This window comes from Bactrocera dorsalis, chromosome 3 (genome assembly GCF_023373825.1).
Source record: "Bactrocera dorsalis isolate Fly_Bdor chromosome 3, ASM2337382v1, whole genome shotgun sequence".
Taxonomy (NCBI): Eukaryota; Metazoa; Arthropoda; class Insecta; order Diptera; family Tephritidae; genus Bactrocera; species Bactrocera dorsalis.
Window position 1 is genome coordinate 68965452 of NC_064305.1, and position 24289 is coordinate 68989740.

The 24289-nt window shown below is 36.2% G+C and overlaps 1 protein-coding gene across 28 annotated transcripts in view; it reads left to right on the forward strand.

Annotated features, from left to right (window-relative positions):
* The window catches only part of LOC105228998 (protein MTSS 1), a 135947-nt gene that overhangs the window by 104802 nt on the left and 6856 nt on the right, over window positions 1-24289 (forward strand). For 5 of the 28 annotated variants that reach the window (XM_049453139.1, XM_049453144.1, XM_049453136.1 and 2 more), the window contains 9 exons: window positions 962-1067; window positions 1385-2488; window positions 4740-6851; window positions 7392-7583; window positions 12296-12405; window positions 13487-13867; window positions 15137-16030; window positions 19928-20336; window positions 20940-21785. In XM_049453139.1, coding sequence (XP_049309096.1) covers window positions 962-1067; window positions 1385-2488; window positions 4740-6851; window positions 7392-7583; window positions 12296-12405; window positions 13487-13867; window positions 15137-16030; window positions 19928-20336; window positions 20940-21785 — 6154 coding nt within the window. Of the gene's footprint in view, window positions 1-961; window positions 1068-1384; window positions 2489-4739; window positions 7584-12295; window positions 12406-13486; window positions 13868-15136; window positions 16031-19927; window positions 20337-20939; window positions 21786-24289 lie in introns of all 28 variants that reach the window. The other 23 variants (XM_049453151.1, XM_049453146.1, XM_049453147.1 and 20 more) reach the window with 15 other exon arrangements.

Below are 24289 nucleotides of genomic sequence, written 5' to 3' on the forward strand. Positions count from 1 at the left end.
CTTTCACTCCTCATACGACCGTCATAATCGCTAAAACACAGAGCCTCAACAAAACCCACAAGTCGTTAGCCGGCAGCACATGGGGAAAGGACAAAGAAATGTTGTTGGTAACTTACAAGGCAATCGGTCGGCCGGCCCTTAACACCAATATGGTCGCTTGGATGCAGTGAATTGCAGAAGAGGATGTTCCAAATTTGTCAGAACCCTGCACTTCAAACGACAGGATGCCTCTTGATGTCCCCCTTCGAACGCCTGTATCTGTTTTCACAGAAATTATCCCGCAGTTACCTGCATGGAGCGGAACCGCCTCCTAGGAGCATCAAGATGTCCTTCCTCTATGTCGACGCCATAAAACAATACACCAAGACTTTGGACGCAACTAACTTCTGACAAGCACTGACCGCCATTAACAGTTGAACCAATAACTTTTTCACCGACTCCCTCTCAGTGAATGCCGTACTTGGTGTCAAACCAGCACCTATTGCAGACGAGCGGTACTCGAGTTGTCGCGAGGAACAATAGTGACTTTTGCGTAGCTTCGTTCTGGATACTGTAGCAGGTTAAAACCCTACTTATCCAGAATAGACACATAAAACATACATGTGTATGTAATGAGTCCCCGCATTATACTAGCCACCCCTTTGTATGCCCTGCTAAGCCTTCAAATCTGACACCCTTCACCCGTTGGTCCGACACCGTCGAAACAACACGTTTCTTCTGCCTACCAATGTCAACTTATCTAATCCTTACCAGTCTGGCGGGGATTAGGTACCCGTTACAAGAACAACCTAAACAGTTTTTACGAAGGCAGTTCTCGTGATAATCTTTGATCTGATCCTCCACGGACTGTTACATGCATAAATTTTACTATCGATCTGTTGATATGCTCAACTCATCCTTCAAAATTCCCCTTAATTTCATTTAATTTTCACTCACTAATTAACTCAATCGTTTTTTACAGCGATGCTCTTCGTTAGAACGACCACTTTCGGCCAACAATAATCGCAGCACCAGCAATCTCTTACAGCGTCAATGCCCCTCACCCATACCGGCGCACATAACAAAAGGTGAGTAAACGCATTTCCACCACACTTCGAGAGCATCTCGAGTGCTCATTGTGTCTCTCTAATTTGTCTACCGTCAATGTCTTTGCTAATTACCCGAGTTAGCCGAGTTTACTAATTTACCCTGTTTTTGTGCTCTCTATTCCCTTCTCTTATGCCTAACATATCCTATGTACAAAAAATAATGAAACACACATACATACACACACGCTACGCCGCCGCCGCCCAACGCACGCTCGCTCGCTCGCTTTCAATGTGCCGAAAACAAAACAAAAACAAAAAAAAACACAACAAATGAATTAACAAAATGCTGCAAGCAGAACTATCAGCGCATCATGCACAACAACAACACATGCAGCAGCAGCAGCAACAACAACTGCAACAACAACATCTGCAGACAACATCTCCGCCGCCCACTTACGTCAATATGTCTGAATTGGCCAATATGGCGGCAGCAAAAATTACTAACCAACAACAACAACAGCCAGTCGCCAACCTGCAACAACAACACTCGATCGACTCTATATCCTCACAGTTTTCCAACGATTCGACTGCATCGGGCTATCAGCTGTCACAACAACAACAATCGCAGCACCAATCAGGTGTTATGGTCAGCGCCAACAACAACAGCAGCGGCAGCAAAACACGTTCACATTCCGTTTCCTCTTCGTCTGCCTCCTCGAACACACCCTCCCTGCATTCGCATCCCTCCATAGAATCCGGCACGATAGCCACACCACTTGTTGGCCAAACACCGACACCGTCGAGTGGCAGCTCAACACCACAAAACCACTATTCACCACTGCTGACCAATTCGCCGTCATCCACGGCGGCTGGTACACCAAGTGGCGGCAGCGTGACGAGCGGCATGTTGAGCGGTTTCGTATACAATGTCAATTCACCAACGCCACCACAAAGTGGCACCGCTTCAGTCGATAGTGATGTGCTGAAGATCACCGAAACCGATGCAGCCGGTCAACAACCCACCATTATACCCGCACACGAAACAAATGCACAGCAACAACAAACAAGTAATACTACCAATAACAATGCTATGAATAATGCTACATGCATAGAGTCCCAAACCACGCCCACCGAAACGTCCGAACAAACTTATACAAATGCCACCGATTCAACTGTGACAGCAAACGATACAGAATCCCCAACTATTGTAGAGAATGATGAACGTTCACGCGCCTCAGTGCTGCAGAAAGCCTCGATGTTCGAGAAACAGGCGGCAGCCGCAGCCGCAGCGGTCACACCGGGACGCTCTACGGTCGAGGCCATATATGGTACGCGCCGGACTCCGGATGAGGTTTATCGCGCGGCAAACACCAGCGCCGCTGGCAATCATTATCAACAGCCGTCGCCACAGCAACAGCAACAACAACAGCAGCAGCAGCACGTGGAGCAGCAAGAAGTGGGTGAGTAGGCATATGGCGTGTTTGAGCTTACCGAGCGTCTGTTTCTGGGCGCAAACGAACATGAATTACTCTCACTGTTTGTACTCGTAAACATCACCTCACGTGTACTCGTGCCTTCCAGCCAACCAGCACTACACCACATGCAACTTTGATTATATATACAGAGTCTCCCGCCCCCCCTTTTAGCGCAATCAAGCACTTTTGTTTACACAATTTGCAATCCCATGCAAACTCTTAACCCCTCAAACCTCAACTACATTTGTATTAATCACCACCTGTTTTGTCAAATTTATTTATTATTTATTTGTCCCGTGCGCACAAGGGTTAAGCTTGGAGGTCGAATAGTGGGAAGTCGTAGTTGTAGCAGGGTTAAAAACAACTACTGCATGATGTTTTTAGATTTTATTTGAGAAAATATTTTTTTATAAATTTTAAAATAAAATTTTTTTTCTTTTTTCTACGTATTTATTTATATTTCTATATTATTTTTTGTTTTGCATTTTTTTTTTTATAAACTTCTGTAATTATAAAAGTCGGATCTCCCCATACCCATTTTATTCCCGAAATCCTGGGACGATATATTAAAGCTGACCCGTTTTTTTTATTCAATTTTTCTTTAATACATTTTTTTTTATTTTTTAGGTAAACATAATTTTGAAAATTTTATTCAACTTTTTATAAAAAAAATTAATTTTAAATAAAAATATTTCAATTATCTGAAAATAATTTAGTATAAATGTTTGAAAATAATTTCAATTAATATTAATTATTACATTAAAATTAGTAGAAAAATATTTCGGTTTTTTTTTAAGAAATAAATAGATCAATGTTTTTTTTTATTAAATTTTTCCTTAATACATTTTTTGTTTTTTAATATTTTTTTAGGTAAACATAAATTTGAAAATTTTTTGAAACATATAAATAAAAATTAATTTTAAATAACAATATTTCAATTATCTGAAAATAACTTAGTATATAAGTTTGAAAACAATTTTAATTAAAATTAATTATTACATTAAAATTAGTGGGAAAATATTACGGTTTTTATTAAAGAAATAAATATATCAATTTTCTTACTACATAATAAATAAAAGGAGTATAAAAATTTTTAACATATTTTTAATTAATTTATTAAAAAAAAAATTGTGGAAAAAATGTTAGACATTTTTTTTTAATAAATAAATTGTTCTAATTTCATTTTTACATTCCAATTATTTTAATTTTTTTAATTCAAATTTAAATTAATTTTTTTTAATAGATACCTAATAATAACAAATAAAAAAAAAAACATTCAAAATTATGTTTACATAAAGAAATATTAATTGAAATTAATTTAATTATTTTTTTTAATTTTTTTAACTATTAAAAATGTAATACTTTTTTTATTTTTTTGTTAAAGTAATAGTTAATTTTATTAATTAAACAATTATAATTACAAATATAATTTTGTTTGAATATATAAATATTATATAATAAATACAAAAGATCAGTTATTTATTAATTAAATAATTCTTATTAAATATTGTTTTTAATATATTTTAAATATATATTATTAAGTAAAACCGTCAAAATCACAAAAAAAAATTTCAACTCAACATTTTGACCTCTTAAAGCTTGCCCTTGCGTCCTTTTGTCTGATTTATGTACATATTATACCCTGTTTGTCTTTACTTTTGTTCAGATTTGTTGCCAACAAAAACTACAACTGATTAATTGAATTTTCTTTGTTTTTCGTTCTCCCATTTTCTTTTTTCTTCTCCACTTTACCCAACATTAATTATATACCCAACTGTTTTTTGTTTTATCACAAAACAAAAACAACAACAACACTTGAAACGCCACTATATATTTCAAAACCACGTGAACAACAAACACATGAAATGTAAATGCCAAAAAAAACAAAAACAAAAACATATACAAATCCAACAACAAATAATGCCTCCCAATTTCTGAAAATAATTTCTTTATAAAAATTAATGAAAAAATCTACTCTTACGTCAAACTTGCACTGCATATCTATCTATATATAAACAAAAAAACAAAAACAACAATGAACCAAAAACCTTCCACAATAAAATGTATATAAATCCACACCAACAACAACAACCACACCATATCACGAACACATGCAACTTTCTGCCGCACCAAAAACACAACAACTACCGCAATTTTCTACAACAACAAAACCAAACAAAACAACAACCGTACACCAAACACCACCACCACAACCACTACCGACCCAATTTTGTAGATAAAAGTTTTGAAGACTCGATCCAAGAATTAAATAATTTAATTGGCGAATTAGACTCGTTTCAACGCGAGATCGATGCAAGCAAGCGCGCAACAACAGCAACAGCGCCTACTCCAACAGCGGATGAGACTGTTGGCGACAATTGTGGTGATCGTCCCTTCCCCTTGATCGGCACGAGCAGCAACAGCGTCGTCGTCGTCGCCGACAGCAATCAGATGAGCAGCAATGCCAAGGCAATAACAACATTAGCAGACACAGAGGCGGAACGTGTCGACACAACAACGCCATTAACCGTTATTTGTCCACCGCGTCCACCCAAATCACCGCAATGCGCGAGCAATCAAACGAGCGGTTGCGGCACTGATCTCTCCGACACTGCTTCCGATGATGTGGCCGCTGATGTCGGCTCGCTGACGAGCATAAATAACAATCACAACAACAACAACAACACAAAGAGTAGCAGCAACAATAATGAGCACAACACCAGCTTGAGCAGCCGAGAGAGTTGTGCCACAGGCGGCAATGACAATAACGGACGCACACTGCAACAATACAATTCCGATTCGGAGCTGAGTCGTTGCTATGTAAGCGAAACGAGTTCGCTGGCGGGCGGCTACGAGAATCCCACTTTCGCGCACTTCGCCACAGCGGTGTCCTCATCGTCGATAGCCGCCTCGTCGGGCGTGGATGAGCCCGCCGATGTGGGCAGCGTTATCGGCGATAATCGCTCGTTGATGGCAGTGTCATCGACAACGACGGCCGACGATTGCGCATCGCACACCTCCGACACGTACCAAACGCCACAACAGGTTGCGGACAATGGCAGCGATGGCGGCAGTAATGTCGTCGTTATCTACGATCATCAGATACCCATCACGCCTGATATCGATTATGTCAAACAGAATTCCGAAATTGTCGTGCTGCGCACAAAGGATCCACTACAGCAACAATTGGGACGACAGGAAATGCGCGAATTGACACAACTGCCGACTAGTTTGTGTGCACCACACGATGGTTTGGCAGCACCGGGCGCCGGCATGATGTCCGTGCTGGCCTTGTCGTCGTCGTCGTTGTCGTGCTTGGGACCGACCTCGCCACCGCACACCGCAACCGTAGCGCCTGCCAAACAGCGACTCTCTTCTTTCCGCGCTTCCAGCGAACAACAACTGCAGCTGCTCGGTTGCGGCGACAACAACAATAGCGGCAGCGAACTTTCACTGCTGCGCACGCCGCACCACCGCCATCATCAGCAGTATGCAAACGCAGGTACGGCACAAGCGCAAGCAGCGTGCAACGAGGAAGGTAGTAGAAGGGTGGCAACACCACCAAATGCACACAACATGCACGCAGATACCATAATACGTCGCAAAGCAGCGATACCACCACCCAAACCGACTTTGAGTATATTCAATGGCCAAGCGGCCGACCACAATTTGAGTTTAGAGGCTAACGCCAGCGTGCGTAAGAGTAGTAATAGTAGTTGTAGAGGTAGTTGTGAAGCGGTGGTCGAACGGCTGACGCCTGCGCCGGCACCGCCGCCACCGCTTTTGACGAAGGCCAATTTCAAGGCCGATTTAGATGCGAAAATTCGCAAGCAGAAATTGAAGTTGCAACTGCAGCACGAACAACAGCAACACCACGAGCTGTTGCTACAGAAGCAGCAGCTATTACAGGAGCAACAACAATTACAACAACATTCACCACAATCAGCCGGCAACAACACGAATAGTTCAATATACCTCAGCAACCACAACCACAATCATAGCAATTCCAATAACACCACTACCAACAACATCAACACCATCACTACCACCACAACCACCAGCGGCGTCGGCAATGGCCTTGGCAATCGCAATAGCAGCAGCGGCGCCAGCAGCAACACTCACAACAACAGCAATAACAATAATTGTAATGCAATTAGCTTAAATAAGCGCAGTTGTAGTACGGCTATGTCGAATGCAACAACTACAACATCAAAAACTACAACTGCATCTGCATCCGCATCATCATCCAATCATTTGGCATTTGTAGTGAAAGCTGCATCATCCCATCACCACACAAACGCATCCGCATCATCCTCATTAGCAGGGCCACAGCTTGTCTATCAAAATGGTACTAAAAGTAGTAGTAATAATAGAAATTTGAATAATAATAGTGATAGTAGAAGAAATGCATCAGCAACTTCATCTGCATATCCTAAAACCAGTAAGCAAACCCATTCTAATCGTACTCATTATCAATTTCATGCACTGAAATCACACAACAACAACAACATGAACAACAAAAATCACACCACCACCACCAACAACAATATTAATGCTAAAACACGACCCAAACGTTCTGCCTCCATGTCATCTACACAAAAATCATCAAACTCCACCATTCGTGCCTCATCTCCATCGCCATCCACCATAACATCGTCATCATCGTCGTCATTATTATTATGCACGCCTGCAATTCGGGCTTCGACTGATCGCCTGTTGAAATGTCCACCAACACCGCCATTACCGTTGCGTTCGCAATTGGTTGCCCATCAAAAACCAAAACAACAACAACACCCACATATACACAATCAAACCAACAACCATGCGACATTATCAACAACTTCATTGTCGTCATCAACATCATTGTCATCGTCATGCCCATCATCAGTGTCTCTCTCCGCCTGCGCCTATGCGTGTTCTTCCACTTGTGCAACACCAACATCAATACCACCCACCATTCACACCAAACAATCAGCAGCTTCTGCCTCGGTCTCGTCTGCATCTGCACCCGCATCCAACTCCAATATAAATTCCGCCAACGCCAAACCGAATATCACGCCGAGACCGGCTTCATTGTCGGGTTCGTTCGTTTTTGACTCTTTTTGACATTCTTTTTGGTTGTTTGTTTTTGTGTTCTACTTTGTTTTACTCGTACGTACTAATATTCTCACACACTTAACTGACCTAATTTCTTCTTTGGTGCTTTTGTGTTGTTTATCTCTCACGGTTTTTTCTGATCGATTCTTCGTATTTCTTCTGCTTTGTTTATTAACCAACTCGTGTGCTTTACTAAATTTTAGTATCTATAATTTTGTTGAGTCTCTTAAACACTGAGTTAATAGTAGTAACCAATTTTTGGTCTACACAAAGAGATATTGTAATTGCAATAAACAATAACCTAACCTTAAAATATTAAATATTAAATATTAATATTCGGTTCCATTGCCGAATTCACTTAATTCTTGCGTTTCTTAAACACTGATTTAATATAATAATTATTGGTTTTTAAGTCAATTAAAATTAGTTAATTTCATAAAAACCTTTTAAAGAATAAGAGTTTTTGTTGTAGTATCGTATATCACAAAAATCAAACACTCTTAATGCACATTGACCCTTTTTGAACTTGACGCCCACTAAGTAGGTCGACATTTCACCTCGCGACCCCTTCAATATCCATGCTTACAAAAAAAACACAAAAATAGAAACAGTTATCGCACTATTTTCTGTCTTACTTCTTTCGAAAATCAATGCAAATCTTCTGGAGCACGTTTTTCTCACATTGTTTATAAAAAAAAAATCTTTAGGTTAGGTTAGGTTCAACTGGTAGGCCATTAAGGCACGCATAGACGGAGTTCAGTTCTTCAGCTCCTAGGTCCAAGAGAAGTAGTCATCCTTTGGGAAGCTTGCACTTGACGCGAATTTTAACAGACTCTGCGGCCTCACTATCGATACCTCCTCCCTTGTATCATACCGTGGGGACCCATGCATACAGCGTAGTCTTACCAATGCAGGACAAGTGCACAAGAGAGTTTCCATAGTGCCTGCTCTTAACATTTTTTGCAGTATTCTCGGGTGTGTGCGGCCATCAGACACTGCCAGTTAGTATTCTCATCGTGTTCCTACAGTCTCTTCTATCGACTACCAATAACAATTTTTGTGTTCTTCCGATTTAACGTTTTGCACATGACTTATACAGTCCTGTACCCAGGTATCTCGTACCATCGGGTTTTGATATTCTTTACTATGCTTCTGCCTAGATCGTCGTGCAGACAATGCATGGGTTTCTCAATGTTAATCACGTTTTCGGATGTTAGCCGTACACCATTCTTGGCAATCTCGTCCACTATTTCATTGTCCTCGATGCCTTTGTGGCCTGGCAACCAGTAGAATTGAAGTTGCTTACTTCTGGTAACACTTTCCACTGCTGCCATGCTTTCCAAGACACTTCTGGCCGATATGCGATACGATGTTACTGCCTTGATTGTTGCTTGGCTGTCTACGTAAATGGTGAATCTGGATTTGCCTGCAAGTGCATTACAGGCCAGCTCCGCGACTTTCGTAATAGCAGAGACCTCAACTTGAAGTGGTCCGTTAATTTAAAAGGTTGCCAACTCTGTACAGTATATCCCCGCACCAACTTCATCGTTCATTTTCGAGCCATCCGTATAGATATTTAAAGTGTTGCGCGTAGCTAAAATACTTTTACGCCAGTCATCGTTTTCTGTTTTTACTTTGAATCCTCTTTTCCAGTTGAAAAGTAGGATCATGTTGAAGTTGACATTTTATGCGACTTTATATCGCACATCTTGCAAACAATATTTTCAAAATTTAAAGCTTTTTCGATTTCCTTTTCTACACACATATGTATATGAACGATTATTTCTTTCGCCTTTTAGATTTTTATTTTCGGTGTCGGTTGTCTAAATATCGCTGAATAAAAACTAATAGCTTTTAAACCAATTAAAAATCATAAATATTATTTTTCATTCCATTCATATTCACATATATGTATATATATTTAAGACTTTAATATCATTGTTTTCCTTCCTTGACATTATGGACCCTTATAGTTTTTATATTTCAATTAAAATCTTTTTCTTATAATTTTTTCTTACTTTTTAAATTTACATAGAAACGCCTTTATGAAAAGTTGTTAAGCTATTATTTTTCAACCCTATTTGATATTTTCAACATATAAACCAACGAGTCCCAGTCAGCTTTTGAGATATCCAACTGAAATTCTGCACACCTTCTTTTCTCCTCAAAAAGCTGCTCATTTGTCGGAAGCGCTGATTTCGAACTGTACACACAGTTCTTTTAAACTCATAACTCAAGCCCCTGTAAGGAAAATTTTTTATTTGACTAGAAATTTGCACTAAATTTGGTGGAAATTATTGTCCAAGGCGGCACTATAATCTCTAAATATAACTTTTCAGATCGAACACTATAGCATATAGCTGCCATACAAACTAAATGATTAAAACCAAGTCTTTGTAGAGAAAACTTTCACGAAATTTTGCATAGACTTTTGACCGTTGGCATTGCAGATGGGGGGAATCGGTTCACTGCCACGCCTGCATAGTGCCGTTCAGCGAAAACATATGAAGTGCCATAATAAATAACCACTAAATAAAGGTACTAAATTGTAATTTGGTACAGTGGATCACAGTAGCGAGGGTATCTGTGTCTTTAAAATTTTTTTAAAAGTGGGCATAGCCCTGCCCTCTAAGTGGTTTAATGTGCATATTTCCCAAACCACTTAAGCCAATTCAACCAAATTTTCTTAGAACAAATGTTTTTGTTTTTTTGCGCGAAAATGGATGAAATCGTAAAGTAATCCTGCCAACTCCCCATATAACGGGTCTTGTTTTTTAACTTCTAAAGTTCGACAAAAAAAATAAAAAAATGTGTCAGAGACATTATCTTTTACACCCGAGTGGGTACAAGACGTTTTTGTAGAAACTGGTGCCAAAATTCGACGAGCGTAGTACCGCTCACCTTTAAGTGAAATTATACATATTTCTCCGGATCTACTCGGTCTTATTTCAGCCCTGTTCAGCCCTGCGTCTGCTCCTATTCTAAATATTTTACCGAATTTCAGCCATTCCTTGCCTGATTATATTTATGTACTTTTGTTTATATTTTTTTTATTTCGGTTTTTTATATATATTTTTTATTTTTTTTAACATATTTTTTTATTTTTTTTTAATATATTTTGTTATTTATTTTTTAATATATTTTGTTATTTTTTTTTGCATTATTTAGTTCCTACAGTAAATTTTTGACTGAAGCGTGCTTATATTAATCTACTTTTGTTTAAATTTTTTTTCAATTCGGTTTTTTTATTTATTTTTCTATATATTTTTCTATAACTTTTTGTTTTTTTTTATTTTGTTATTTTTTTATGTTTTAGGTTATATTTTCTCGCAATTTTTTTGTTTTATATAGCTATTCTTTTGCGTGGTTACATTAATACCACATATGCAATGCCCTACAAGTTTTTGTTTATAGTTTTTATAATTCGGTTTTTTTTTATTTTTTTTTATAATTTTTTTTATAATTTTTTGATTTTTTTTATTTGTTTTTTTTTTTGTTTTAATTTTTTTATTTAGTTTTTCAGTTATTTTTTGTTTTTATTTTTTTTTTAAATTTAATTTTTTTATATTTTTTTATAATTTTTTGATTTTTTTATTTGTTTTTTTTTTTAATTTTTTAGTTTAGTTTTTCAGTTATTTTTTGTTTTTATTTTTTTTTTCAATTTAATTTTTTTTAATTTATTTTTATTTAATTTAATTTTTATGATTCTAATCTATTGCAGGTACTGTTATTACTACTGTTGTTTTTTTTTATCGGACCAACAGTTATATTTACCACATGTACACACATACATACATAATTAATTTAGGTGCATTCACAACATTTAAATATTGAGTTGACACTCCTGTACATCCTAACACTCCATCAATCTCATCATATCATTTCTCCTCTTAAACATTCTCATCAATTCATCCATTAAATATTCATATACACACACACACATTAATACTGCTTGTTATACATACATATATGTAACTCACTTGCCTGGTTAAGCACCTACCACTCACACTCATTCCCAATTTAAGTTGGACTAACTGCGTGGAAGAGGAATCGTGGAGTCGGTGGTATTAAGAAGAAAAAAAAACAAACAAAAAATAAGCTGCAATTTTTTTTTTTTTCAAAATATTATTCAAATGGTTCATATGTGCAACTCTGGTGAACGGCTAATAAAAAAATTGGTGTCTACTAATTTTGCTAATTGCTAATTGAATTATATGTATATATAACATTTTTGAAATCGTATACACCAAAATTGAATCAATTGCAATATTACTGCATTAAATTAGCATTTTGGCAGCAAACAAAAATTTCGATACTTCAGTTATGCATTTGGTTTTTCGACTGTTTGACAATATGTCAACTGTACATAGAAAGTATATGTACATAACGTTAGTGTATATATATGTACATTTATACATAACTTCGTATATATAAAAACACATCTATCTAGGATAATATGCTCGTGTGATATGAGTAACTAAACTGGCCTGCTAAATATTATGGTGTCTTGTGTTTGTGCATCTAACAGTCAATAAATAAAAAAAAATCTTTAACATATACATTTATATTTAATTAAAAAATATATAATATGACTTTGGCAATTAACAAACTTAATGGGAAATTCAAAATCATCTAATACCAATCAAAAATGTTTTCAACAAAAATTCTAATTCATATTTTGTTTTGTTGCAACAGGAGGCGTAACACGCATAGCGCGTCGCTCATCGGTGAATACGGCCAAGCCACCGCCGCCAGTGCGTCGCAGCTCATCGGTGACGCCAAGTCACAATGCCACCGGCACGGCGGTAAGTGAAGTATTTTTAAAAAAAATTTTGTAGCTAAATTTAAGTGAAAAATTGAAATGTTAGGTATAAAAAGGCGAAAAATAGGTTAAGTATTTGAATTGAGGTTATGTATGCAAAGTACACAACACTAAACTACACACACTTTAGCTTTAAGCACCAATACACATTATTGAAAACAAAAATCGATAGTTTTTATAATTTTTATTTTATTTTTTTTTTTTTTTATTTCACAAAGTTTTTAAATATTTAAATTTTTGTAAATCATTTTTTGCAAAAAAAAATTAAATAATAAAAAAATTTTTAAAATTTCCACAATTTTCTTCAGCATTTTATTTTCAATATTTTTCTTTTTAAAATATGAAAAATTTTGAAAATTTCAACAATTTTCTTCAGCAATTTTTTTCAATAGTTTTTTTTTTTTAATTACTTTTTTTTCCAAAACAGTTTTTAAGCAATTTTTTTAAACAAGTTTTTTAATTTTTTTTTTAAGATTTTTTGTCAACATTTATTTTTCAAATTTTTTTTTTTCAATTATTTTTATTTTTCAAATTTTAGCTTTAAGCACCAATACACATTATTTGTTTTTTTTTCAAAATAATTAAGCATTCTTACATTTTTTTTTTTAATTTAAAGGAAAATGTTGAAAAAGAAAATCAAAAAAACTTTATTTTTTTTTTAATTTAAAATTCAATTTAAATTTAAACAGTCAACATTTTGCTTAGAATTTTTTTAAGTCTTTAATATTAAAAAAATGTCAAGTTTTTTTTCAATATTTTGGTTGAAAAAAGTTTTTTTTTTGACAATTTATTTTTTCAATATTTTTGTTTTCAACAATTTTTCTCAAATTTTTTTTCAATATATCAAAGGAGTGTTTCAAAGTTTTTGTTTATTTTAAACATTTTTTTTTTCAATATTTCTTTTTCTAAATTTTTTGTTCCTACGTGTACATTTTTTAAATAATTTTTTTTTAATTAGCTTTTCAATTTTCATATTTTTTAAATTATCTTCTACTATTTTGCAATTTTTATTTAATTATAATTTCATTTACTTGCAACATTATCGTATGCTAAAATGCAATTAGGCTACACAATTGCCACAACAAAATCAACAGCAGCAACAACACTATCAACATCCTCAACAACTCCATCATTTGCATCCTCATGCCAACCAACAACCATCGCCAGCTACGACAACAACAATACAAAATTCCCACTACGATACCGTTGACAGTCTACCACCTCCACCCGCTTATCTGCTAGACTCAAGACAAGCACAGTCGTCGACTCCCACACCGCCACCACCATCAGCTGTTTCGGCTTCCGCAATACCGAGTTCATCGTTGAAAGTAGCCGAAACGGTGAAGGCGTTATCGGCTATGCGTCACAAACCCGCTTCTCCGAATGCGATACGGCACATGCAACAGCAACAGCAACAGTTGCAGCATTCACATCAATCGCTGCAGGTGAGCAAATGTAGTGCAACGTCCCTCCACCGAATATATCTCCCTAACAATCTTGCATAGCAAGAACAACTGGCATTTAGTGAAAGCGTTGTCCACGTGGTTCTGAGATTTTTCTTCTTTGTTGAAGTTTTATTTTACAGTTATCTGTACTTTTCTTAAAGCGTTGATATTTATTTTTGATTACTTTAAAATATATATGTATATGATTTTATAAATTTAAAAAATCTGAAGTTTCGAAAAAAAGGTTCGCTAACACTTTTTAAACTTTGTACAAAGTTTTCGAGTATTTCCATGAATTTTTAATTTTTCCTACAATAAGCTCATAAAGGCATTAACATCAAAATAAGTCAAAATTCTTACTTTTGTCAGAAATTTTGTTTCGAAAATATTCTAACTTCAAAATCCAATTCTTCTAATTCATAATTCTCCTTTGATAAGAACCAAAATAAAGCAATTTTAAGCTTTTGAGTGGATGTTTGAAGTCAAAAATTCACACTTTTGCCAGGAATTTGGTTTTCGAAAATTCTTTAACTCCATACATGCTAGCGCTAAGTTCAAAAACCACATTTTTCTAGATTTCGAACTACAATGAATTATTTTCAAGCTCTATATAAATTTTTGAGTGGGGTTTTGAAATCCAAACTCATACTTTTGCCAGTAATTTTGTTTTCGAAAATATTCTAACTTCATACAAGCTAGTACTAAGTTTTAAAATGCAATTCTTCTCTAACAATATCCAAAATAAAGAATTTTCAAGCTTTTGAGTATAATTCTGTAGTCAAAAACTTTCACTTTTGGCAGTAACTTTGTTTTCGAAATTCCTTAATCTTGACAGGCCCTACCAAAATTTGAAAAACCAACTTTTCTGAACATAGCACAAAAAATTATGTGTTTTCAAACACAATTTGAATAGTTTTTGAATGCGTTTTTGAAGTTAAAATTTCTTATTTTTACCAGTAATCTTATTTTAATCAACCACACTTCTTTATATTTATGTATGTATATATTTCATTTAAATTAATTTATTTCTTTATTTTAATTTACGCTGATTTAACAATTATTTTTTATGCTCACATATTCTTTTACAAAACATTTATATTCAAATATGCAAATTGTCTGCGCTTAAATTGAAAAATAAAATCCAAACACTGTACACACACACATACCCACCCGCTGGCACAAACTCTCTGCCCCCGTTTCTCAATACATCAAAATCCGCACCACCAATGAATTCCGCACGCACCAACACCACTACGCCCACCACAATAGTTTTCACCAATACAAACACCAACACCGTCATCACCATCACCAACACCAACACCTATACAACTACAACAGAATATTTATTCAACCACTGTTAAGACATTCTCCTCTACCGCTTTGCTGCCGCCCGACTCCAACACTGAACAGACGCTTCATTACGACGCCTACTCATACTATAATCCCTATATGGAGGTCAGCAGGACCACCACCCAACTGACCTCTGCCAAAATGCCGCTTACTAATGCTAATCATGCTAATGCCGCTGCTAATGAAGCTGCCTATCAAACTTTGCCAATAACACCAACATCTATTTATTACTATGATGCCGTTACCACGCAGCCAACAACAACAATAGCAACAACACCAATGAAATCACAATACTTACAGTCGAATGCACTGCCGGACACGTATGGTGTGCACACGACGATTCGTAATACACCCACAAAGGCAAACAATCCACCGGTGTCACCATCATATACCTCACCACCACCATACGATTTCCAACATAGCAAAATAGAGTTGCCACCACCATTACCGCCACCCAATCCCAATCAACAGCGTTCGCTTAAGCAGCAGCAGCACCAACAACAACAACAAAAACAATTTGCTGATCACCAATACAATACACAAGCCACATCCACACCGCATCCAACACAATATCAATACACCAACAACAACAATCAGCTTCAACAAAAACGCCAACATGAACAGATTTATGATTATTTGCCGTCACATCAGCACCTGCACCACTCTCCCAAGCTACAGCATAAGCCGCCGCAGCAGCAGCAGCAGCAGCCATCGCAAATACAGCAACAGCAACAACAACAGCAACTAGCACATCATTTAGACGCTCTCATGATCGATAATGAGGATGAGGCGACCGTGTATAGCGACAACGCCGTAAGTCCAGCTTTGGTGTGATTCGCAGCGTCATTTGTACAATGCTCTAATCTAGTGTAATCTGTAATTCATACTAATCAGCTTCATCACACCTGCATCACATACGTATGTATGTATGTAATCAACGCATTTGCAACATCAGCAATCGCCGTCAAATTCAATACTGGGTGTCGTAGTGCTAACAAATGCTTAAAAACTTATTTAAAAAAATATTAAAATTTTTAAAAAAATTTAGTGGAATCAAGCCTAGTAGTAACGCCATTTAAAAACTAAAAGAAAAATTAATTCACACGCATAACTTAACTAACAAGGGATAATTCATTGCTTCCGATTTTACTTATTAATATTTTGTTATTGTAATATTAAGTAACCTCTGAGAGCGCATTTAAACTCATGCTGCACATTTTTATAAGATTTTTATTATTATAAGCTTTAATTTTTTTTAACGTTTAAACAATATTTTCCAATTACAAAATATTCAAACTCCTTAGAAAAAATTTCCTGCAGTCTCTTAAAAACCGTATAGCTTTCAAGATCGGTCTTACTTTAACTATTTTTTTTTTTTTGCCTTTTTTAATTTTTATATTTGATTATTTTCTTTAGTGCTTCCCCTAACAATACTTGTACTTGTGAACAAAAGGGAAAATATTTAATTATTCATCAATATTTATTTTGTCGCCTTCAAAGTTATCCCCACCAGTTGTAATACATTTACGCCAACGATTTTTCCAGCCCTCGAAACACTTTTCATAAACACTTTTGGAATGGCCTTCAGCTTCTTCAGCGCATTTTGTTTTACCTCTTCGATCGACTGAAAACGGGTTCCACCAAGCGACAGTTTCAGTTTGGGGAACAAGAAAAAATCACAAAAAAACCAAATCTGGTTTATTGATGCTATTCTTTGCGTTTTTAGCTTGAAACTCGGTCACAATCGTGGCTCGATGCGTTGGTGCATTATTATCGTGTAAAATCGATGATTTGTTCTTCATAACTCCGGCAGTTTTCGTCGCATTTTCTCAAGCAAACGCCTCAATGCAGCCAAACATAACTCCTTATTGATCGTCTGTCCCTCCGGAACAAATTCTTCATATACCAAATCACGAATATCGAAAATAATGAGCATCATCTTGATTTTTTAGTGGCTTTTGCGTAGTTATTTTTGGCTTCGGCTCGTTTTTTCTCTTCATTCCTAAGATTCTTGACTTGTTTGTATGTCAAACTCATAAGCTCATGTTTCATCTTCTGCTATAATGCTCTCCATAAATGTGGGATCACAATTCGCACGATCAATCATGTCTAAAGAGACCTGTTTACGGTACTGAAAATAATTCAGCTTTATCGGGACGAGTCGAGCAAGAACACGTTTCATACCCAAAATATTCACCAAAATCATTCAAATGGATTCGCGAGAGATGTCTAACGCTTGCCTGACGATTTTCAAGTACCATATCAGTTGAAGAGGTCGGAGGTCGTCCAGAACGAGGCATGTCTTCAATGATCTGTCCACCGTCTTTGAAGGTGTTTTTGATAAATTTGAATCACCGTAAGCCTTTTCCAACATTCACAATGATTTCGCCCACTAAATTTGGTTAAAAATACAAAATTTGAGACGAATTATTTTTTTGACATTCATCCGGGTGCTTTTTTGTCACAATGTACCTGGTCAAATAAAAAAAATACTCCATGCAAGATGATGAAAAAAAATTTTAGTTATTATCTCAAGAATTAAGTACTAGACATACAAACGAACAAAGCTAATCGACTTACATACATACAAGTATATATGTACCATGCGGTTTGCGATATTTACTTCAGAGTGTTACTAATTTTGTGGCAAATTTATTATGCCTAGGTCAGTGTCCCCTGCAGAGCCTAAATAGGCGAACTCCTCCCTTTTTTCTTGGCTTCTGTATCTTTAACCGATCCCCAAATTATGTTCACATCACAATTTCTTTCTTCTTGAATATTTTTGTGTAATTGGTTTTCCTGTTGACGCAATGGATTAGCTTCACTAAAAATTTGTCGATTGGCTGATAAAACCAAACTCATTTGACGCCCTCTGTTTTGCCAATAATAACTCCGCCTGGGGTTCTTTGGCGTCGACAATGATTTATGCATTATGTGTTGCTCATACGACATGGTGCACCATGTAAATACAGTACACTTGATGCATAACTTTAACTGCGTATAACTTTTAAATTAATGTTTACACGAGAAAAATAAAAGTGTAGTATAACATATTATTTCGAATTTAAAGGTTTATTAGTTTTGATGATAAAAAGTTTATTGCAAAAAATCAAAAATCCGATATAAAATGAAAGGGAAAAGTAAAATGATTTAGACATGGTTTAAACTGAAGATAAAAGGCTTGTTTAGCTTGAATCCTTTTTTATGGCAAAAACTGAAATTTCAGATGACGTTTGGAAAAATAACATCTATTTGCGCAATAACGAAGACCCAAATCTATTTACATGAATTTATGGAGATGATTTGGAAAAAAATAGACCCTTCGGTCAGTAGTCGTGACATTGAGTCTCAGTTGATAATTCTGAAAATCCTTTTGGTTAATCCGCTCGGATATCATGCAATTAATATCTTTTCTAATATCATTAGTAAATTGTAGTATTTTGAACCGCTCTTTATTTATTTAATTTTTTTATTGGAAAAAATAATGACTCCTTAATACTGTTATATAAATATATTACTAATTATTATTGTTTATATTTTTTGTAATTATTTCTGGTAATAATTATTACTAATTTCCTTTAAAAAATGTTTATTTTTTTATCATTTATTATTATTATTTTATTTTTTAATTAATACTATTATTATTATTATTATTAGTCTTTTTTATTTGTTTAATTATAATATTTTAACACAAACTCTAGATGGTAGATTTGATTCTATATCTGAGCCCTAATAATAGCGAAAAAGCATTAAAAGCTTTAAGGAATCGTTATTTACTACATTTCGCCGCGAAATTGTATGTGTAATAATATTTATTACTGTTTATTTTTTGTTATTATTATTTATTATTTTATTATTAATATTTTTTAGTATTTATTTTTTTGCTCTTTTATTATTTTTTATACTAATACCATTATTATTATTATTGCTATTTTTTATTTTATAAATTTTTATTTATTTTTTTCTTTTAATTTTATTATTTTTTTTCATTTTCTTAATTTTTTATATATTTTTATTTTTTTTTTGTTTTCTTAATTTTTTTTTTTTTTTTTTTATTTTTTTTTTAATTTTTTTTTTATTTTTTTTTTAATTTTTTTTTTATTCTTTTTTTTTAATTTTTATTTAGAAACTTAATACTATAATTATTATTATTATTTTTTATTTGAACATCTTTCATTTAAATTTATTTAGCAGACATTTAACTCTTAATACTATTTATGGCTAATCCAATTTTATTATACATACATAAATTTACATACTTACACCGTTACTAAATTTATATGTATGTATTAAAATGTATTTTATATTTTATAAATTAATTAACTAAATTTAATAATTTATTATCTAATTTTAAACTCTTATTAAGACACTCTAAATACATACACACATACCAGTATGACACAACACAATCACCTAAATATGTATGTCTAATATAATATTACCTGTTGTAATTTACTATATAGTACAACTACAACAACTAACACACTTGCACACACGTACATACATAATATACATACATATATGGACGTAATTATTTGTGATATTTGGTCATTGGTGTTTAATATCCTGGCACAAAGGCATTCATCAATCAATTAAAACCGAAACAAAATGTCCATCAGCATTAAATGTAGTTTCCCCATGAATCATCAACATCATTGCTTCCTTGCGATGCCATCATTTATGCTTTTCTTATATTTTCTTTTCATTTAGTCATTCCGCACCTCATCGCCCGGCATTTATGCGCAGCCGAAAATAGTCACAAGCATGTCGAGTTTCCGTTCGGGCAGTCCGGCACCGACGAATGACCATCACAATCAGCATCATCACGTCATACCACCAACACAACCGAAAACCAATCCGAATTTGATTGCACAGCTGAGTGCGCGACTAAGCAAGCAAAATCAACAGCAGCACACCAGTGATGGCATTTATGGCTCAACACCGAATTCACCAAATCATCACAATATGCATCAGCAACAACAACAACAGCAACATCAGCATCAGCACCACCAAAGTGAGCCAGTCTATATGCGAAACTACACGCATCCTCACCATCAACAGCAGCAGCAGATGTCGTCAGTTGCCACCGGTTCGATGCATCAGCAGCAAAACTATGACGGTAAATCGAATATAGAGAAACATAATAAAATTTATGGTAGTTTTAGCACTGCAAATACCACGCATACGGCTCAAGCATCAGCCTCATCATCATCATCATCATCTGTTACTGTCTCTGTATGCACAACGACACCATCATCATCATCATCATCATCAACCCATTTCTCACACACATCATCATCATTGTTATCATCTTCTTCAGCGTCTACCACCACCAATTTTAATGCTTCACCACATTTCCCATTATCATCTTCAACCTCATCGTTACTCTCTAAAGTCAGTTCGTTTGCAAACAATGCCGCCTCAACGGCCGTTGCACTCGCAACACCAGCACCAAATCAAACGCAAGCTAACGCTTCCGCCACATACTATCATACATCCACGCGTGATCATCAACAACAACAACAACATTCACATCATCATCATCACCACAATCCGCATAGTAATCAGTATCAGTCCGTTACATCGCAAAATGCAGCACAAACGCCTAAAGAGCATATGCACACAAATATTTACACTTCCTCCTCCTCCTCCATCAATTCTTCTTCGACTACTATCGCTGCCACTGCTGCCGCTACAATTAATGCCAATAAAAACGCCACAGCTGCGCAGACGCCCAAGCATCAGTCGTCTTATGCACCAGCCGGTGGTGTCGCTAGACAGCAGCAGCTGCAGCAACAACAACAGCAGCAGCACCATCCACATCATCGCGAGCCACACACACATAGCTGCCCGCCGCCGCTTGAAAATCCGCCGCCGCCACCCACGAACTCATCCATTTATGCTGCCACTGCCAATGCCACCGCGACCATGCCCAAAAATGCTATGCGCTCTAATGCAGGCGCCACCTATGCGCCGCCCACCGCCACCATGACATTACCCAAGAATCTCGCACAACAGCGTTTACAACAGCAACAACACTATCAGCAGCAGCAGCAGCAGCAACACTACCAACAGCAACAATATCAACAATCTACCGCCATCGGCGCCAACGCAGCCGCTCAGCAACACCATCAGTCACAGCAACATTCCCAGACGGCGACTGTTAACCAGCGCGCACAAATGCCACTGCCACACCAACAACAACAGCAGCAACAAATGTCTTACAAGCAAAAATCGGCCACATTGCAGAGTAACCACCGTCAACCGCCCATACCGTCGCGTCACTCCAGCGTGCAACAAAAGATATTCGTGGCCACCAATCCGTTCATCCAAACCACCACCATACATTGTCACTCGCCCGCGTCGGTGCATTCGCAGCCGGCTTCGCCCACCTGCTCGTCGCCGTCGTCGTTGGCGAGCATTTATGGCACCAGTTCGCGCAGTCATCATCACCATCACCATCAGCAGCAGCAACAGCAACAGCACCAACATCACGGCAGTGGCAGTGGTAGCGGCGTCGGCGGCGGCGCAGCCGGCAACGGTTACTATGCCGCCCCGCATAATCCAAGTGAGCGCGCGTTATTTGTTTTTGTCTGCATCCAGTCACGTGTGCTTTCACGAGCGTATTTTCGTTTCATTTGTTTCATATCGTTTGGAGTTTTGAAATTTTGTATTTGCTGTCTTGAGTTTCGTTCGGTTGTTGAAACCTTTTTTTGCTTCGACCGTCACCATTTGTACACCGTGACCGTTGACCGCGTTGCATGCCGCTTCTGTTTTTTGCATTTTTTCCACGGTCTTTCATCATTTTGCTTTTGTCATTTAATTTTTCGTTTCCTTTTTTTATTTGAAAGCTGCGACGCGCATGTGTTCTGTACATACTATATATTATGTACATACACCCCGACCGTGTGAGAAAACGTGTTGGCGCTGCATTTTGTCTCCGCGCCCCCTTCGTCTTCATATAGCACAGCGTTCTTCTTCCGAGCTCTATTTTTCCACTCATAACCTCTTTTCAAATCATCAATTGCACTTAGAAGAGTAAAGAAGTTGCTGTTGTAATACCCATTGATTTGTAGTTGCACATGTTTATTTTAATACAAAATTCTGTTTTAAGCGAATTTTCTTTCCCTTTGCTCAAGTAGTGTCTATTATTTTTCTTTGTCTTCAACCCTATATTTATTGTTGTTGCTTTTTTCGACAAACAACTGAAATGCCACTCTTCTTTGTCGTATACAATTCTGAGTCCTCTCAAATTCGGTTCCGTATAACTTTCGAAAGTAACGAATCGAACAAACAACTGGTATAAATGGTATAAACTGGTATAATCCAATACAGTTATTCCATTTGTAAAGCACTTACATAGCTTTTATTAGGTATCCACGTGATCTTTTGTATTAAATTTGATTAGGTTAAGTTAAACTGGTAGGCCAATAAGCCTCGCATAGGCCAGTTTTGGTCCTTTGTTATACTAGATGGAGTTCAGTTTCTAGGTCCAAGAAAAGTAGTCATCCTTTAGGCTGCTGCTGGAAATACTTTTCACAGATTTCCTAATTCCCAAGACACTTCTGGCCTTGATTGCTGTCTGGCTGTCTATGTAGATAGACTCTGGATTTACCTGCAGGTACGTTAGAGACCAGCTCCGCGGCTTTAGCAATAGCAAAGACCTCAGCTTGAAATATACTGCAGTGGTCCGGCAACTTAAAAACTTGCATTATGCCTAACTCTGGACAGTGTATTCTCGCACCAACTCCATTGTCCATTTCGAGCTTTCCGTATAGATGTTTCGAGTGTTGTGCGTAGCTAACATACCACTACGCCAACCATCTTTTTTTATGTTTATTTTGAACTTTCTTTCCCAGTTGAAAAGTGTAATTATGTAGTCGATTCTATATGTAAATTATCCTGCAGCTAGTGGTCGTCCCGCCGATTTTGTTGCGGAGGGGTCTATAGGTGGCAGGTTTAGTACCAGTTCAAGATCTGCCTTGGAGTTGTTCTTAAAGCTCCCGTTATGCACAGCGCAGCGAGCCTCAGAACCGTTTCCATTGGCTTGCAGTAGGTGGATTTCCGTACGCCTGCCCACCATCAGCATGGTAATGAGCAGGGTTTTCCCTGTCTTCGTGTAGTCTGGAACTGTATTTATAGCTTTGGCTCGAGCTTTGCATGCGTTGGTCAGCAACCAGCAGATTGAACTGCTAGCTCTAAACAAGGCTAAGGCTAACATCATCGCAATGATATCAGCATGCTGACTGGACACTGTCTCATTGGACGCGATGAATCTAAGGCTTTTGAAGGACGCAAACATCTGGACAATTTATCTTTCACTACCCAGCTTGCGTCAGTCTAATTGAAGCATCACGGTTGTCATACTTTTTACGCACTCGGTGAATTGGCTGGAGTAGATATCAGCCAGCTCAATGAATTTGTGGCAGGCTCTAGGTGCTGGTGCTGTTATCACACCGGACAAGCGTCTCTACCTGTCGAAGTGGCATTATTCGTGCCCTCATGAGAGATTAGCTACTTACCTATACCTAAACTTTTTAGATGAATCGTTAATTTAATAAAATAAAGTTAATTAAATATAGTGAACTCTGCACTGGAACCCATGATAAGTTTTGAGTAAATATCTCTACAATACAGCTGTTAAGGATTTCATCAGTGGCAACGCCGTTTTGGACACTTTTTAGCTATTATTTTCGAAGCATTTTATTTTTTTATATAATTAAAATTTATTTAAGAAATTGTAGATAAATAACCATTTATGCTTATGTAATATGTTTATATAAACTTTTTGTTTATTGTTTTTTAGACTTAAGAAAATTTGTAGAAAAGTTGGCAAAATTTTTTTTTGGTTTGTAATGCACTTTTTTGCATTTTTCTGGCATTGAATCATAGTTATATATTATATGTATGTACATAAGCATTTTTTAATAAATTTATATACATATATACATATAAATTTATTCATTTACATATTTTAAAATTTGAAAAAAAAAATATTGTTATCGCATTGTTTATATTTATATTTTATTTATTTTTATGCATATAACCATAATTTTTTATAATATATGTATG